The sequence below is a fragment of the Topomyia yanbarensis genome, chromosome 3 (assembly GCF_030247195.1).
Source record: "Topomyia yanbarensis strain Yona2022 chromosome 3, ASM3024719v1, whole genome shotgun sequence".
In the NCBI taxonomy this organism is placed as follows: Eukaryota; Metazoa; Arthropoda; class Insecta; order Diptera; family Culicidae; genus Topomyia; species Topomyia yanbarensis.
The window spans coordinates 331,829,488-331,848,920 of NC_080672.1; the positions used below are offsets into that span (position 1 = coordinate 331,829,488).

Consider the following 19,433-nt stretch of genomic DNA (forward strand, 5'->3'; position numbering starts at 1 on the left):
TCGTGGAATTATGAATCCTTTTCAATGGCATTTTCTCGACAGTGAATTTTGATTAATTTGGAGAACTTAGAAATGAACTAATGATACTACGACATAACACCAACCCAAAGAATGTAATTGTCATCATCAAACCAAACGAATTTGGAGGAATTTTTTTTTGCGTGCGTCCGTCGTTCGTCCAACTGGGAATATTTTCTACCAAATTAACGAATAATTTTTTTCAGTTAGGAGTATTTTGTAACTTTTTGAAAGTAAAGCTTTCGAAGTTAGTGTAGGGTATTGCGATTTTTGTTGTGTTTCTCAAAGTCTGCCTCAAGGTCTGCTGACAAATGTCAAAGTTATCCCAGATGCCAAATTTTGCATGGTTTGGACAGTTTTTGCCCTAATTGAAAATTTATCTCGAAACTTTAACGTGGGGGTTAGGCATTTTTACATAGAATCTGTATACAAAGTTTGAAAGAAATCGGTTAAGTAGTTTTTGAATGGAAGGTAACACCGCAAATCATATTTTTCCAGATACGTTCTACAAAAAGCTTCGTCATCGAGTCGTTTGTTGATATTTTTGCATGGAAAAATTACAGCATGTTATTGAAATGATACACTATAATGTACGAAAGTTTTGATCAGTTCGCTTCACGCAAAGTTTCAAAAAAATCGAGAAAAAGTTTTTTTTTCACGCCAAAACCCTTACCACTCTTAATAAAACTTGCAAAGTTGAATATTTTCATAAATGTTATATTCTGAGGAGTCCGTCATTTAATTTTCGTGTAAATAAGAATAACATTTTACTATATATGGCTACACAAAACAAATGATTAATTTTTCACCACAATTTTTAAAATGCATAATTTTTACCGCATTTACCGCATTACCGCGCGGTGCGGTGCGGTAAATGCAATGCGGTTGCGGTAAGCGGTGCGGTTTTATTATTTTTTTGCGGTTGCGGTGCGGAATATCCATTTACCGCCCACATCCGCACCGCGACGAACCCTAACTGTTACCACAACACTAATAGAAACAATGCTTTGCTTATTGCTAAAAAAATGCGAAATTGCATTTGTTACTAAAGTTGATGAATTTGCTTTCACTTTGTTGAATAAAGTGGTACAAAGAAAAAAAACAAACTGATTACCTTGTTGATCATTTCCAAAATATTAGCATATTGAAGTAGGGAAATGCAAATATCTTTTTACCAAAACAATAGGTCGAATAGGTGGGCACGTGTCCCCCCCGTGCCCCTACCTGGAGCCGCCAGTGCACTGTAAGTGTAAGCAGTGTAAGTAAATACATTTTAAATACCAAATTGATTCCATATAACCACACACTTGCGTGTTCATTTCCGTTTTTTAATCAACACTCATTGTGAAAATCAGCAATCAAATGTAAACATTCAACCTACCTTGATAATGGCATCGCCTACAAATAGTTGACCTGTTGCGTCGGCAGCCTGATCCTTATAGATCCGTGATATCAGTATCGGGAGTTTGTGCTCTGCTCCACCCTTTATGCTTAGACCTAGACCGCCGACCTTCTGTCGGGTTATTTGTACCATTCGTTCCTGTAACAAATGATTATAAAAAATAGTGAAAATCATTCTCTCATCATACAACAAAATATACGGAATAGCTTAGACGTCTTATTGAGAAATATTATTTCGAAGTTTTAAAAACAAGTTGCTCGTGATAATCTTCATAATAGACCTACATATAAGTTGTTCAGAAGAAATCAATTTTTAAAAACTCTTTGAAACAAAATATAAGTGTAAATAGGAATAGGCGAGTAAGTAAAAATCCGACCTACTAGACTGAGGCGCTAATTTGTTTCGCTGATCTCCCGTTTGCCCGAAAGTTGCAAGTTTTGCTCTTCTCTCCCGGTCACCATCTACGCCTTCTCTCCCCTGTCCTTGATGCAACTGCTTCTACACCGATTTTGGAAATAAGCCCCCCTCTGAATATTTTGACCAAGCACAAGTCTCCGATAAAAAAATCAAATTTGTATTCCGTATTTCTAGTTTTAAGATAGTTGTAATTTTACCTCTTTGTTAAAACTATTATCCCCCATTTTGTAAATAGAATTGTATCCCTAGTTTTAAAACACCTGTGAAATTTTTCATAAATATTTGTTCCCCCTTTTGTGTACCAAACTATATTGTTAGTTTTAAGATAACTGGAAATATTTCCCAAAAAACCATTACTATTGACTTCCTTGTTTTAAAAATTTTCACAAAAAAGAATCTTTTGCCCCCTCTCTTGTATATAGAATCTTATTTCTAGTCTTAAGATAGCTGTAAAATTTTTCTCTTTTATAAAAAAACATATTTCAACATTGTAACATCCTAGTTTTAAAATATCCAAAGTGTAAAAACAAAAGAATTTGGCACCGCCAAGCTAACGCATTTGTGCCTATCAAATAAACGAAATGAATAAAAAATAGGCGAGTAATTTATGAACTAAGTAAATAATTGCAAATAGCCCGGTCAAAATTCTCATCATTCTGAAATTGTTTTATATTCTGTTTTAGTTTTTAACTTCGTCGCTTACGAATATTGATACACAAGACCAGATGAGATCCACCAAATACCAAATTAGAAGACAATACATAACCGCTACATCTATCTAATAAATCTCGCCAAGACCTGATCCAAAACACAGAAGATTACGAAATCTGCTTTCTATTAAAATTTTGTTCTGTCTTTTCTGGCAGTTGGCGGTTTTTCCATTTCCGGACTTGATAACAAGTATGTAGTATAGCTTTGAACTGTTGCTGAAAGCAGCAAAAAAGCTGATAACGCATTGTTTCAAAAATAAACACGTTCAACAGTTCATCGTAATTAGTCTGATTAAAATTCTTTATGTAATTTTTATATTATTTAGTTCATCAGAGCTCGCCCGATGGCTGTTTATATTTGTCATATCAGTTAGCTTCATCGTTCCCATTTGTTTTTTTTCTTTTTGAGAGGCTAAATATGCAAACAAACAAAACTGCGTTTGGGGCAAAACTTTGTTTGAATTTTAAGCCGTGAAACTAGTTCTATGTTTGTGAATTGATTAATATATGTAGAAGACGGTGGGGAGTTGTGAACAAAGTTTTGTTTTCGTGGCACAACGGGCAATAAACAATTTTGTCCCCAAAATCTCCTATTTTTAATATTTTTTCGGCTCCGTGATGCAAATCATACATATTTTGCAGTTTTTCCAATGTGAACAAATATCAGAAGCCGTACGGAACCTTGTTGACCTATGTCCGAATACGAGAAGTTGGGGTTATAGGGCCTTTTGACAATCATATTAAATTTTATCACTTTCTCGTACAAATATCTCTTTTATTCTTCAATAAATTTTTATAAAATGTAACTTGTGGAACGTGGAGAATTCTTGAAAATAAAACAAAAATAGATTTGTTGCCGGTAAAATTCAGAAACCATCTCTAATGGGCAGATGTGAAACTGACCAATTCAGGAATTTCCACGCATTTTTGTTGTGATTTTCGATGTCAGGGTATCAAAATTTTCCAAAAAAAAAAAGAAAATCAAGAAATCTGAGATGAGATGAGACATTTTACTTTAACAGCAATTCTGTTTCCAAACATTTATTTTCTAATGTTTCTATGTTCTGCTGGACTCATTTGTAGTAAATCAGAAAGGACACTTCAAAATCGATTTATGAATTTTGTTCTGAATCAAAAACGTTAAATTCTTGGTAGGAGCGAAATTGCTGATGTATATCAGATTTACAATTCTGATAACGCTGACAAACCTCTTCAAGTAACAAACTCTAACATACTGAAAATTTGTAATGTTGTTCAGACATTACAAAATAGAATGTTACATTTTTGTGATATTCACCCATTGTGCAACATGTTGCTGTAAAGTTGAACCTACTAAAATAAACTACATACTGCCCTTACTAACTAAAATAAACTGCTAGTAAAGATGGTTAAGAACAAGCAGGAAATCACTCGATATTTCGGCTAAAGCTTTGTGAGAATGACAAGACTAGACAAAAATAATTGGAATTATATGCCAATGACAAGATGGTACAACAAGTTTAACAAGATTAACAAATCTTTACAAAACTAGGAGAGATGACTAAGGAACAGAAGAAGCTAACAAGTTGATTTTAGTATATTTTTAAATCAGTATCTAAAAAATCGATTAAGCTCGCAGTATCGGGCTTATCATCAGCTCCCCTACAGAATGCACTGCACAATATAATTTGGCGATACGATGACTGAAGCTGTAAATCTTACCTTAGATTCTATTGGCGGATGACTAATACTGGTAGGTGTGGGCGCCGGTGTCGACGTATCCTGCTTCTGAATGGTGATCATCTCCATCGATAGGTGTAGCCGAGCCAACTCCGGTTTGCTTTTACCATCGCTTATCATAACCATACCGGTGCGAGTCTGTGGAAGGAAATCATTATCAGTCCACTATTTTCCGCTCGAATTGCACCGGTAGCTTACCTTCAAATTCTGATCAACTTTCTCTTCTATCGGGGTAGCCATTTTGGAGCTTGCGTTAATCTTCATATTTCCTGTAAACCGAAGGGGTGGCGAAGAAGAGAGAAACAGGAAAAAGCATTATCAGTAAACTTCGAACAGGCAGGATAATAAATTGGATGTTTCCGTTTCCCCCAGTGGAATAGCAGTGCAGTTGCGCAGGTTGGCGCCCGGAGACGGAAGCGAAACGTGCGAGCGGGAAACTAGGGAAAGCAATTAAATTTTAACGAGCGGAACTATGGCCTTTTCCCGATATGACCTTCCGGTTGGTTGAGCGGACGGTCGTCGAACGTGAAATTTTCGTGCCACCAAAGCTCGAACCGGGGGAAGCAATTAAAGTTTGAAAACCAATCGGTACCGAGTTAACTTCTGTGGATTAAGGATCTCAGTGAAACTAGAAATCAAGGACCACAAAAGTTTTTGTAGAAAGAAACCCGTAGCTTATACCAGGAGGTACGGCTGGTCCAGAAAAAATGGGGCGACTTTTATTAAATTTCAGTAGTTTTCCTTCAACGTATACTGAGCTCAGAAATGGAGCATCGATCGTAGCAAATTAATGATGAGCTTGTATTGTACAGAAGGGTTGATGACGTTTGCAAAACAATAGTCAACCGCAATGAAAATCGCACCTAAAAGCATCGTTGTCGCTATAAACTTTTCAAGCTGTAAATCAACTTTTCACGGCATGCCATTATGTTCCATTTGAATAAACAAGCTTGTTTGCACAACTGCGGATGACAAGAAAATGCTTGGATGATAATCTTGAAAACTAATTGCATATTCAAACTTTGGGCACACAATTTTCGTCGAGTAGTGGTAGTAGTTGTTCTGCTTGCTTTTCACCAATCAACTATGCAAGCGAGAACTGGTTTGCAAAACAAAAATGAGAAAAATCGTCTTGGACCAATTATTTCTATGCTGATTTAGTAAACCATGCAATCAAGCTAGCAAACCTAGTCGATGCAAGACGCTGAAGAGGCACATGGAGTTCAAAAATATCGAAAATTTGCTTTTGAATAGACTACGATTACGAATATCGAAGTGGGAGTGTCGGGATCTTGAGTCGCAAACATAATGGCTAGGGTCGATTGATTTACAGTATTTTTAAAAACACTTAAACTATAAAGGTTAAGATTTTGCTTCGAATGGGGCACATATAATGTAATACACAGATTTATGAGTTATTATGACTATGGCCTCCAAACTAATCACTCAGTGAAATTTTGAGAGTCTCGTAGAGGAAAGTATTCCAAAAGAAAGAAAATGAAAACTAAAAATCTTAGAAATATGATTCCAGATTCAACTAAAGCTATAGTATATCATTGAAATAATGATAATGAATGCGATCTTTGTCGTGCATTTCCGACGAGTCTTACAATGGAAGGAAGGATTAAAGCATATCAATCCAGGATGTCCCTTGAACATTCGAAATGTCAGTATACTGCCGTTATAAGTATATCTGTCCCATGTTCTATGGGATCCCCTATATACATGGGACAATTATGCGTAGAACGACAGTATAATTTGTACAGAAAACCATGAAACAACCTAGAGTAAACATGTAAAAAAGGAACAGAAGACACCAAATCTAACTGCACAATCAGCCCATGAAAATTTTACAATCAGTTGCTCACCAAATCGCCAATTCCCTGATATAAAAAAGGTCGGCACGAATTTGTACCTTATCTTTCCAGGGCATGTACAAAAGAAGAAAAAGTTGAAATTTCCAAATAAATTTCTGATCTAGCAGGTGATTAGTGGATGTGGTGAATTATTAAATGATTGGTTTAGCTCCTATAAATTTACAAACGTGGTCTCAAGTATTAACTCACCGCTCGTGCGATCATGAATCGGTCACGTCCAGTCTCTACCCTCGGTCCTAGCAGTCTAGACTCATGCCTTCAGTTGCAATAAAATCCAGTAAAAAAGTACGCTCATATTCACTAGAAAACACTGGAGACATGACCGGGAACATTAGACATATGGGGGAACTCTCTTCTAGTATCTGAACCGTACACTGCAAATTAAGTATCAGATTCGCGGTCCGTGCGCGATTACCTAGGAACACTTTCGACCACGGTTATAAAATCAAATATATCCACCCAAAATTACATACACAAATAAAAAAATTGAAAAGTCCGTGTATGTATGTTGTGTGTGCTAAATTGTTTATGTAGTTTAGGGGTCACCCCTCAGAATACATTGATGTGACGTAATGTTTTATTACCCCCTTCTCACAATGTGTCAAAGTATCGTGTACCCCTGCCCTTACCTAAAAGCGTAACATAATTTGTGAATGACCCTCTAAACAGACAAACTAAACAATATGCAGTCACATCTATCTCCAGCCAACAATGTTCAGGGAAGTGCAGAGGATAAACTTTCTCTCTAGCTACACCTCACTTTGTTTCCAACACGTCGGTAGGCCGGTTTCTGTTCTCGTGTGACAGGGTAATTTTCTCTTCGCCCCAAGCTAGATATAAAATAAAAGAAAATAAATAACGTACCATCTTTCCGAGGCCTAGTATTTCCAGCGAAACGAGCGTATGTATAAAATTCTGATTGTCTAAGGCGTATTTAAGCCCCTTCGGCTTAAGTCATTAGTCAAATTGTTGTCACAGTTGGTGCCATTGCATTGTGGAAGAAACGAAAAACTGATGCTAAGAACCATAGGAAGCGCGTGTTGAATATAAATCTTATTCATATTATCCTGCTATAGTTCCTAGTTAGTGCTTTCGGAACGGACAAATAATGGCCCTGTCTCTATTTGCTGCGATGAATTAAAAAGAGTAATGATCTTGACCTTTGGACGATGTTTTGAAAAAAAAAAAATGAAAACAACTGGGATCACCTGGGATTTGGGTCTTGGAAAAGTGTGGAATCGTAACGTATTAAGAACGCATATACATTTCACATAAAAAATAGTTTTAGGTACAGTATATCACAGTTTTCTTTCAAAGTGGTAAAACTATGAGGATATTTTCAATCAATGCTTTTGTTAGTCATCAAACTAGTCTACCAAGTCGATAGAAGAGAAAATCCAACATATCTTGGACGACCTAATTAGATTAATCATTTAATAACAGATGCATACATTTAATTGGAGCACATTCAGCGTTCGCCCTGTATCTTTATTGCCTATCAGAGAGCTTTTCCGAGCGGCAGTATGTTTGTCTGTATAGGGAAATGAAAATTTAATTGACACTGACGAGTAATGCTTACATTCCCGAATCGTGCGAAGCGACCGACCAGGAGCTATAAGTTTTGCATAATGGTACATAATGGATTAAACTCATGCTAACACTTTAATCATGTTATTCTCGGAACCATTTCTTCAAAGTTGGTTCCATGGATATGTCAAGAGCCGCTCAATCAATTCGCTTGCTTAAATTAGTTATGGAGTTTGCGTTTCTACTTCGTCTCATCAGAATCCGACACTAATTAGTGACAGGACTAATGTAATATAATTTCACAAATCAATATCTTTTGTTTAAGCAAAGTTGTAAATATCTCGTTAACTATCCTTTTTTTCAGTGTATATTTTTTCGAGCAGAAGTTTTCATTTCCTGTAACTCGTTCCCAGATAGTTTTGTTGTATAAATACGGTAAGCGAACATTTTTTTTTATTCGAAAGTGTTGCATATAAAAATTTCCAATGCTGGAAATTGTTAAGTCTGGAAATTTTTAAGTCTTCCGTGCCGGTGAAAAGTGTTAAGTTTAATCGAAACCGAAGATGGTCGCGCACGATTTTAAAGATTTTCTTTAGGTTTCTCGCGAAATGGAAAGTAGGAAAGACAGAGCTTGCACGTTGTCAGCAAATTGGTCTCAAATATGCTGTTCTTTAACGTTATTGAAATCACTTAAGATCTATCTCGAACCGTTACGAAGTTCGATATTAGATCAAGCTAAAATGACAACTAGCCCAACTGCTACTTAATCTTCTTTAGGTGTTAACTTTTTGTAACGAATAAGGTGTTAGCGGGTCATACTGACCCGGATTTCGAACTCAGTTTTATGACACATTTTCAGTCAAATCTTCCGCCGGAAAAATTGTATATCATAATGTTGAATATGCGACAATGTTGTCAATCAATGAAACTGATCCCAAAAATTTGTAATAAGCTTGAAAAGTTTATATAAAATCTCGTCTAAAATGATATTAACACTGTGACTCAACCAAAGACCCTGGATTCTACGTCAAAATCAACCGGAAGATTCGGAACATCCGTATAATTGGTCAATTCATGAATCTAGTGCTAGATCTCTGAAGTTTTTACGAAAATATTTGTTGCATTGGTATATTTGGCAATTCGTAGTTATAACTGGAAAATTTGCCACAAAATGACTTTCCGGAAGATCTGAAACATCCGTGCAGATGGTCAATAAATGAAGCTTGTCGTAGAGCTCTGAGATATTTTTGAAAACATATAAGGGTTTATCATTCGCAAAAAATTGTACTTGTGACTGGGACAGAGACCCATTGACCTTTCGGATGATCCGGCGTAGAATTGGCCAGTTTGGATATGGGGTCTTTGTTCCGGTCACAAATACATTTTCTTTTCAATAGGAAATCTAAAAAAATTCGAAGAAACCATAGATTTCCAGAGCCAGTTCCGGATCTTTCAGAACGATACGAACAGGGTCGCAAGTACGAATTTATGCGAATGATATCCCTAACAATCTTAGAGCTCTAGGACAAGTTTTATGAATTGGCCAGTTCCACTGATGTTCCAGATCTGCCGGATGGTCATTATGTAGCCAAAAACAACATGTGTAGGTCATAAGTACGAACTCGTTCAAATGAGAATTCAAGAAACACTGAAAAGAAATGGTTCTAAGACCAGTTTTATTTTTTATTTTTTTTTTATTTTTTTTCAGCGATTGTCCCAGATTTTCCGGATGGTCATTATGTAACCAATACGGTCCATTTTTCACTCGGGTCTAGAAATTTATGGCAAAGCAACGTGAATAATTGTTTTCAAAAAAACTGCAGAATTTTAGAAGTAGATTCGTGAAATAGACAGTTCTACGGATGTTCCGGGTTTTCTGGTTGATTTTCACGTAGAATCCAGTATTTGAATCAGAGTATCAATATCATTTTAGATGGGATTTTATATAAGCTTTCAAGAATATTACAAAACTTTGGAATCAGTTTCATTGATAGACCACATTGTCACTTATTCAGTATTATTTGAAATACCATGGTATCGCCAGAATCAGCATCAGAAGCGTAATGCGGAACATCCATGATCGGTTCATTCATGTACAAGACTGATATGTACATACTTGTTTTTGTTTTGGTTATGTTTATTATTAGCATTCGGTCAATAAACTTGTGATTTACGATGGCTGTTCTGCATACATTTATGCATGCCAAACATGACCCCATTCGGCACCAATTCCCGCTGGCTAACCTGGTCAAAAACGGTAATATTTACCAGAAACTGAAAATTGAAACTCTAGCACACAATTTGAGTACAAGTTCATATAGATCTGACTGGAAATGTGTCATAAAATTAAGTTCGAAATCGGGGTCAATATGATCCGCTAAAACCTTATTCGTAATTATTTTTGTGTGGCCCTTGAGGAATGTCCGAAAATTTTAAACTCGATTGAAAATCGTTGCTCTCCATGAAAGAGGAAAAGTCAAGAAATTCCAAACTTTTAGGTTCAAAACTTAAAAAGTTATCGCATTTTGAAAGTTCATTTTGGGTCATATTGCCCCATCACCTAAAGAAGGTTAAGCAAGAGGAAGGGCCAACAAAGCCGGGTGGTGTCCGGCGGGATAATTTTTTGCGCTATTTTAGCCAACAATAGAACCACTGGGAATCTGCTCCCATGTCGTAAGAAGCGACTAAGAACATGGTAGGAGTTCCCAGATCAAGGTATTGATGTGTACCGAAGAATTAACCTGGACGGGCCTTAAGCTTTTGCATCATAGCTCGCCTATTTCTTAATGCCAAATTTTTGATGACATTACTCCACTGTTTACTGTTATCAGAAGTCTTGAATCTTTTGGATAAACGAGTTCGAATATTACCCCACATAAAATTCTCTCGAAATTATTCAATTTACTTGTTTAACAGAATTCTGATAGAGAATCACTCATATATTATGAAACAAACCCTAGAAAAAATTGGAATCGAGACGGTTCAATAAGTTGACCCAGAAAAACTCAAAAATCACCATTCCACAAAAAAATTGAATAACTTTCACAATATTCATCCGATTTAGCCCAATAAGTGCTTATTTTTATTGGTTATTAGCATGCTTTAATTTCCTATAAAAATACAATTTTTAGGGGTGCTTTATCTTGCCCAAAATATTGACCAAACGCACATTTTTCTACAAAAAATGACGAAAAATTAAGAAAAAATTTAATAAATTCGTAAATAACGCCAGAACCAGTAGCCGCACTGAAACAAAATGTTCTAGCGATCGATTAATTCAACATTATAATATTTCATATCGATGCACTACAACCGAAGATACTTGGATTTTACTGAATGTACTTTTAATTATATAGGTGAAATTCACTGTAACTCGAAAACTGTTCTACTGTAAATTTTTTGGACCTCATTTTCGGATTCAGCACACGGTTTTATATTGAAAATGACTACCAGCTTATTTAGTTCAGAAATGCTGTAAAGTAGTGTAATTATTAAATGTCTTCGGGATTCATATTTCTACTGGAGGTCGCAGTCCTGAAAACTATGATTTGAAATGAAAACACAAATCGCGTGAGTACTTAGCTTAAGCACAATATTTACCCAAATATATCCTGATTCATTTCCCTACCTACTAACACCAATCCTATCCTGCGACACTTGTGAATGATGCAGAGAATTCCTCGGTCATAATAGACACAAGTGTTGAACTAACATTTCTTCCCATCCCAAAATTGACCTGCATGGCCGTGACCATCTACGTTATTGATCATACTATAATCTCAGCTCTTTAGGTTTCACGTTGAGTATGATGCACTACTCCCAAGTGTAATACAATACAATACAATCATTCAATATTCAAATTCAACAGGCTTTGATCAATCACAGGAAACTGACGGGCGATCAACTAAGCTAAGCTAAGGAAGGGCGTTGAAAGTACAACAACTTTCTTAAACATAGTAAGCAATATAGTTTTAGTGATAAGTTAAAATCCCTACTAAATTTACATTCTGAACCACTATCCATTGGAATGAGACATCATTGTGGCCGGAATGTAGGGTACTGTTGAACATTCATCATGCAGCAGCAGCTCCATAATTAAATTTAAACTGACTGACTAGCAGCAAATTTAATACCAGCTGTGTTTCCGCTTCACGAACCAAAGTGAAGAATCTGTGCGCTTCGAGTTGTGGGCATCCAGAATACCTTGCACGAAATATGAGCGGGGAAACACAACACCTACCTTTCGGTTTCGCTATCACGCTAGTATAACTTAATGAGGAAATAAGTAAAGTTCATGCTGGGATAATTCATAAAGGTGAAGACCTCGAAGCCGCATACGATATATGTTATAGACCCAACTGCTTGAAATTTCAAAACGAGGTATCGTCATAAAAATTCAATTTAATTTTATGCCGTATGCAGATTGACTGCTCATCGCCTTTCTAGGCGTGTCAAACGTTTTCCTTGAGTTAAAGTGGTAAAGAAGTTAACACTTTAGTTTTACTACTCAACACTGCGATCGAAGGTCATTTGCATTGAAATAGATAGAATATTATTCATTCTATAGACTGATGACAACCTAGCATACAGATGAAAAGGGGGAAACGGGCAGTTGGCGTTCTTCGGTTCGTAGAAAGTTGAAGAACCTTGCCACAGTAATGCTTGCGTGATTGTGGTCTCATTATTGTGATTTATCACGATTTAACTATAAAATTAGGTGCACGCACATGGAATCAGTGTTGAAAAGGATGATGTGGTTGACCGTGCACCAGTCTTTGCAACATTACAGGTTACATTTCAATTAGGGTGATGAGTCTATTTTGGCACCGTTAGGGAGAAGGTCGCACTATTTTTTGAACAACTTTAAAAGAAGCTATATTACCTATAACCTCTCTCAGAATAAAGTATCAGTGTACTGTTTCATAAACATTTATATAATGCCTATTTTGGCAAATTGTCTCTATTTTAAGCATAAATGAAAGTAAATGTTTTATTCTGTGCATCTATTCTCACCTTATCGATCCAATTATCGCCTCTTGGGCGTGTCAATTTTCACCTCATCGAAAAACAATCTAGTTGAAATGCAATGCCATATATTCTATCTGCGTCGATTGTAACTAGGTATTCAGATCATGGACACCAAAGTGTGATTTGTAAGACGAATCATTCTGCTTTTTTCAGCCGATCAAAACAATTGTAAACATCACGCACATGAAAGAACCTCAGCAGCTGTTAATAAAAGAGCGCCCAGAATTGCGCTCGCAAAAATTAACCATGCGAAGGTTAACAACTGGCATGACAAGTTTCACATCACACATTGCTTTGTCCGAATCCGAATTGTATGTTCAGAAAATCTCTGCAATCAATAATTAGTTGAATAACTTGAAATAATTGATTACTTATACCTGAAATTGTACTACAATATATTTTCAAGTTCATGTTTTAGTTTGGCCGCACTAGTGATTTTTTTCTGCATGCTGGATGCAAAAAGTTTATTTTGATTATGGTGGTGTATCGGGCAAAACATGGCGATAATGTGAACCCCCGTATTCAATAATCAATAATAAACTAACGAGTGCTTTTGAAGTTAAATAATTTAAAAAGGTTCTCTAGCTAAAATACATACCTGCAGTGCAATGTTTAATATAGTGTATCGATTTTGTTGGCTATTTTCGGCAAATTTGAGACTAAGATAAACGAAAGCAATGAAATTGAAAGACGGATAGGTATTCTAGAGCGAATCAGTTATAAACTTAGAATGGAAAACTAGAACTAGGCAGGCTCATATGGGCACGATCGAAAGGAAATGTGAAGAATTCTTTGCCTTCTGCAGAGTAGGAGTTGGGCGTTGCACCCAAGTCTACCGCATGGTCTATGGTAGAACATAACTCATCATCATCAACTCATCATCATGTTTTACCGCCGACGCCGGCGGTTCTACCATGAACCATGCGGTAGACTTGGGTGCAACGCCCAACTCCTACTCTGCAGAAGGCAAAGAATTCTTCACATTTCCTTTCGATCGTGCCCATATGAGCCTGCCTAGTTCTAGTTTTCCGTTCTAAGTTTATAACTGATTCGCTCTAGAATACCTATCCGTCTTTCAATTTCATTGCTTTCGTTTCTCTTAGTCTCAAATTTGCCGAAAATAGCCAACAAAATCGATACAGTAGAACCTTGCGGCAATTAAAACATAGTAACAAATGTTTAATATATTACAAGTGGATCGTAAAAACATTGTTGGTGCCCTATTACTAGACCTTAAAAAAGTATTTGACACATTGGACCACACAATACTGCTGGCCAAGCTTGAATGTTACGGTACCAGGGGCATTGCTCATTCTGTTATTCATAGTTACTTGACGAATAGAAAGCAAATTGTATCTGTGGATGGCAAACGTAGTAGCCTTGCTCCCATTGGAATCGGTGTCTCTCCAGGTAGTAATATAGGACCTTTGTTATTTCTGTTGTATATTAATGACCTAGGTAACTTGAGGCTTACCGGAACTCCTAGACTGTTTGCTGATGACACAGCTCTGTTTTATCCCAACAATGATGTCAATAGTATTATTAATTCGATCGATAACGATGTAAGTGTTCTCGACCAATATTTTAAAGCAAATTTAGTATCACTAAACCTTTCTAAAACTAAGTACATGATCTTCCTATCCATACGGAAAATTTTACCAAGTAACGCATCATCATCCCAAACTTAGAGATTGTACAATTGAAAATGTGGACTGTTTCAAATATTTGGGTATACACTTAGATCGTACGTTATTCTGGACACACCATATAAAATCGGTGAATTCTTTAAACAATGATTTTCCATAGACAAGCGCCATGGTGGTGCACCGTGCTTAGTATCTCAAAAACGGCCGGAGATGGGTACCTTTCGGTTGCCAGAAACATGACAAGGAATATGATTTTCACCTAATCCTTTCTGTGGCGAATTCTCAGATAGATATAGGTTGAAATTAGGCAAAGAAAAAAAAATCGATTTTTTGAAACCATGAGAGTAGAAGCAGCTTTCAGCTCTTCAAAAATCGGTAGATGTAATTTTCCGGACTTATTAAGCATCCTTAGATATAGCCTTATTCTTGGGACAGGCCCAAAAGACACCTGTTAATTTAACCTCAACACTTCTGAAACTAATGGACAAACTACTGGACCATTATATTCGAACAGAAAACTTTTTTCTTGTAGACTAACCACTGCGACCAGTATTTAGATCTATTGTGGTATGCCCCCTCCTTAATCTAAGTGTACTATCTACTATGACATATCACTATTGATGAGTGATTGTCGTTATTGAGATACACACTCTTCCCAGTTTGGCACTTCTTATGAAGTTTATTACCTACAGGTCCTGGACAGAAGGGGAGTGGACAAACCGCCCCCACCGGTCCACATTGTACAGTGGTCCAAATTTTTATCGGGAATTTTAACTTTTTACTAAAGCTAAGATATTTCACTTTCTTAGCTCTATTATGCCTTCGGGACAGTTATCGTAGTTTGTGAGCCCCTTCCTTTTGTTAGAACAGAGAATAGAGTGGTTCTAATTTTACCAAGATAGAAAAAAAACTTTTTTATCATTATAAATAAACTTCTTTCAGCGAATCTGTAGAACGACAAATTTTAGAAAAGTTTGCTGGAGATAAGGTAAGCTCTATCAGTAATACTTTTCATTCTACAAGAAATTCAAATATTAGGGTGTTTCTTAGAAAAACTTTTTTATTCGTCTAACTTTTGCGGTATTGATTTGAAACTGGAGTAGTCTTCAGGCAACTTTAAGATTGATTAAAGACGAATAATTTGTTTCATGTAACCACTTACCCAACTATTATCGTTGCTAAGTTATGAGAACTTTTTCGCTAAAATGTGTTTTTGGAATACCAATATCACTGATTGGGGCAAACAACAGATAATTCTTTTTCAACTACCTATAAGGTCATGATTCAAAATATAATTGAACAAAAATTGGCTATCATGATATTTTTAAATTTCATAAAATTGATTTCAAAAAATCAATTTTTGATATTATAAGTATGTACTTATAGATTTTTTAATAATAGAAGATACAGTTTTAATGTATTAGAAGAAAATGTTCGTCTGCGAAATCTCTGAAAATCTTTCGAGGGTTTTGTAAATAAAAATGAAAATTGGAAAAGTACTATTAAAAATTTGAATTGCCCCTTTGAAATATGTTTAAATTACTAAGACGGTGAACAATATAAAAGATATAGTTTCATTATCATGATAAAATTTTTACTTCACAAGACTTTTCAATTATTTCAAGTAGTAGGGTTAGGCTGGTTCTAAATTTATTAAAATCTGAAAATTAAATTTTCAATAGTTCGAGATAGAGTTTTGCCGTCCTTCGGAAAATTGAAGAAAAAATGATTAAAAAAAACACTTTGTGGAAGACATTGGAGCTCTATATCTTGTTCTTTTCATGTTTCAAAAAATTACCGAAAAAAAAGAGATTTCTTAAAAAATTAACTAGAGATTACTGGGTAGGGAAAGTTATGAAACTTAGAGCCATAGTACTCAAGTGAGAGCAAGGATGTGAAGTAAACAGATCGGAAAACTAGAAGTGGCAGGGTCATTAGAACAGGCTTAATATTGTACGGGCTTAATTTTTGCCATCTGTTAATGAGGGTCGAGCTTAGGCAGAATAACTACGAATCACCCGAGTTCACTAACATGTGTCCTGATAAAGGTAGACGTATCTATCTTTACCGTGACAACCGGCCGGTTGTCACGGTAAAGTTAAAAGAAAAAAATAAAAGAAATAAAACACGATGTTAATTAGAAGAAACGGGTAAGGTTGTCGTGGCATCAGGTCAACCCCAATTCTCTTTTAAAAAAAGCTACGTAGCATGCCATGACCCCCTACTCCCCTGTCGTCACACATCATCACAAACTACAAAACTCCCCCTCCCCCATATAATGCTACGTCATTTATGGATGGTCCCATATTACATTCCAGTTCAAAAAGAAAATATTTGTCCTGACAAAATTTGAAAATATTTGTATTTTGAAAAAAACTATAACTATAAATTATGTTCAAACTCTGCTTTCCCCTGAAGATTAAGAGTTATTGTTATTCCTTCGAAACGTTGCTCTATGGAGAGTGATGTGACCAAAAATCGAAAACTACATCAACTCCAATTTAATTCAATTCTTTGCTGAGCTATTGTATAGAGAAGAGATTAAGGAGTAACGCATTGGCTCAAATGGTAGTGCAATAATTTGGGCACTCGATTCGAGTTTTCGCTGCGCTCAAACGGAAGAATTTCATCGTTCTCACACCATTTTTATTATTATATTGAAATACAGCAGAGACGCTGAATTAATGAAATTAACAGTTAGTGAAATAGTGTGGACCCATCCCTAATAGGGACTTCACCCTATTCAATATTTTAAATGGGTTGCGGTATTGACTAGACCATTATGATTAGATATTGTTATTTTTAATACTAAATATTCCCTGAAATTTTTGTACGAATTCTCCAAAAATCCGATAATTTTTTTTTGAGAGCTATATGTAGTTATGGTTGAGGAACGTCAAATATGGGATGCATGTTTGCTACTTATTCTGGAGTAAATAATTACAGTTACGTTTCTGTACGATAAAGCGTTCAATTTCGACAAATTATTTTTTTTATTTACTGGCAACAATTACTTCAATTGTTGTGGTGTGAATATTGACGCAATTTAATTTATTATATTTTTATAACTTTTTTAACATCGTTTAACTTTTCATTTTATTCTATATTATTTTATTTTTTTTTCATTCGATCAATTGTTTTTCTTTGTTTATTTTATTCATTCTATTCGTTTCATTGATTTTATTAATCCCTGCATGCCCAAGCTGTTTATAAACAACAACGTTTTCAAACAGCTATAACTTTGGGGTTAGATATGATTTCTTCACAAAAACAAGTAAGGCTAATTACTGTGACTATTACCTTTTATTTGTGTGCTTACAGCTACCAAAATCATCCGTAGATGTTATTGCAATTGTTCTGATTGAATTCCATTGGAGTAGTGCTGCCGGAGACATTTTCAGTTATAAGTGATATATCTTAAAATACATTTGAAAACTGATAAATTTTATCAATTGAGACTGTCTACCACTACCTTCACCGACCAATTTTAATTGGTATTGAACATTGTGCAGGAGATGTGTACTGAAGATTGGAAGGTAAAAATTGAGCAGCTTCTAGCACTACTAGAGAAGCACCTATGTTGAACAAAACAGGTTTTTCGTGCTTCTTCACTCCGACACAATTTAGGAACGGTATATGCACTAGAAAAAAGTTGGGCGTGAAAAAATTGATTTCATCCAAATTAGTCATTTTTTTTGCTTCATTGATTTTATTTTTTTTACAGTTTTTGTTTTATTCCTATTATTCTTTTCATTGTTTTTATTCGTTTCATTTATTTTATTCATTTAATTTTTTTTATTTTTTCCTATTCATATAGTGGAACCTGGGGCTATTCGAACTTACCTAAGCAAATCTCCATTTTAGGTGGATATATAGGGAAGAATTTATCGGTCAAAGGTCCTAATTGTAAATAAATAATAAACATTATTTCGTACCACTCCATTGCAGCGCAATACGACGATTCGTAAAACTCTTCGTCTTTCCATCATTTTACAATCTAGGGGTAACTCAGACCTCCCAACGGTGAAATTCAGACTGTCATTTTAAAATATTTTTTTAGAGTGGACTTATGTTTGCCTATGAAATTTCTATTTGGAAAAACTCATTAAGATCGCTTAAAAAAATTATTCTGGTTAAGCACAGCTGTCGATTGGAGTATCATGTATTCTCTTTGCTGTGGCGTGTGCAATTGTGTGCGTAGCCGCAAGCTGCTGAACGGTGGTTGATGGAATAGGGGGTTCGAATCCCTGTACGCTCATTTCGCACAAAAGTTGCGAGCATTTTGAAAATATCTTTGTTTTTACCCAAACAAAAATCATTCCATAAAATAGGAGCCTTAAGTTTTTCAAAACACTTAGGGTGTTGAGCGTAGTTTTGCCATTTTTTCTATTAACACCCTATCCATTTGAAGCCGTTGGTTAGAGCAGCGTCTACCGTCTTTGTTCAACGCATTGAGTCAAATGGTAGCGCAACAATAGGGACACTTGATTCGAGTTTTCGTTGCTCTCAAATACGAGAATTTCACTATTTTCAGCGCATTTGTATTATTATCTTGGCGCTTATCAACGAAGCAAAGCTGTTGATGCCAATTTGTACGCATTTCATTTATTGTAGTTCGAGTAATTAATGAATTAGTGAGGCAACCTCCTTAGTATGGCACTTTACCCAACCCGTTATTTTTTTCATTTTTATTTGTTGCTTTAATAACGGTTTTGCTATTATAATGATTTTTGTTTTGGGCGTGGCAAAAAATGAAACACGTTGAATCTCCTTTCTAAAAAAAACTGTAGAATGAACTTCATCTGTCAAAATTACTGTTTTAGAACAGCGGTTCCACAAATATGTAATACGATTTTCTGAGATATGCCTTACGATTTTCTGAGAAATCTATAAATTTCAATTTATTATTTTATTAATTCTCTTCAGTCATTCATTTCATCCAATTTGTGAGTTTGAAACAATTTAATTTATTCTATTAATTTCATGAATTTGACTATCTAAAGTTGAAAAGCTACCCTAGTAACAATTGTGGTTTCATGGTACTCTCGAAGCCATTCTTAAAACTTAAATTGCACTTGTAGTGGCTATA

At 35.5% G+C, this 19,433-nt stretch overlaps 1 protein-coding gene across 1 annotated transcript in view; it reads right to left on the reverse strand.

Annotated features, from left to right (window-relative positions):
* Window positions 1-19,433, reverse strand: part of LOC131692867 (gamma-1-syntrophin) — a 179,140-nt gene that overhangs the window by 40,185 nt on the left and 119,522 nt on the right. The window contains exons 2-4 of the mRNA XM_058980205.1: window positions 4,465-4,535; window positions 4,249-4,404; window positions 1,400-1,558 (exon numbers count right to left, since the gene is read on the reverse strand). Coding sequence (XP_058836188.1) covers window positions 1,400-1,558; window positions 4,249-4,404; window positions 4,465-4,530 — 381 coding nt within the window. The 5' untranslated portion in view covers window positions 4,531-4,535. The remainder of the gene's footprint in view (window positions 1-1,399; window positions 1,559-4,248; window positions 4,405-4,464; window positions 4,536-19,433) is intronic.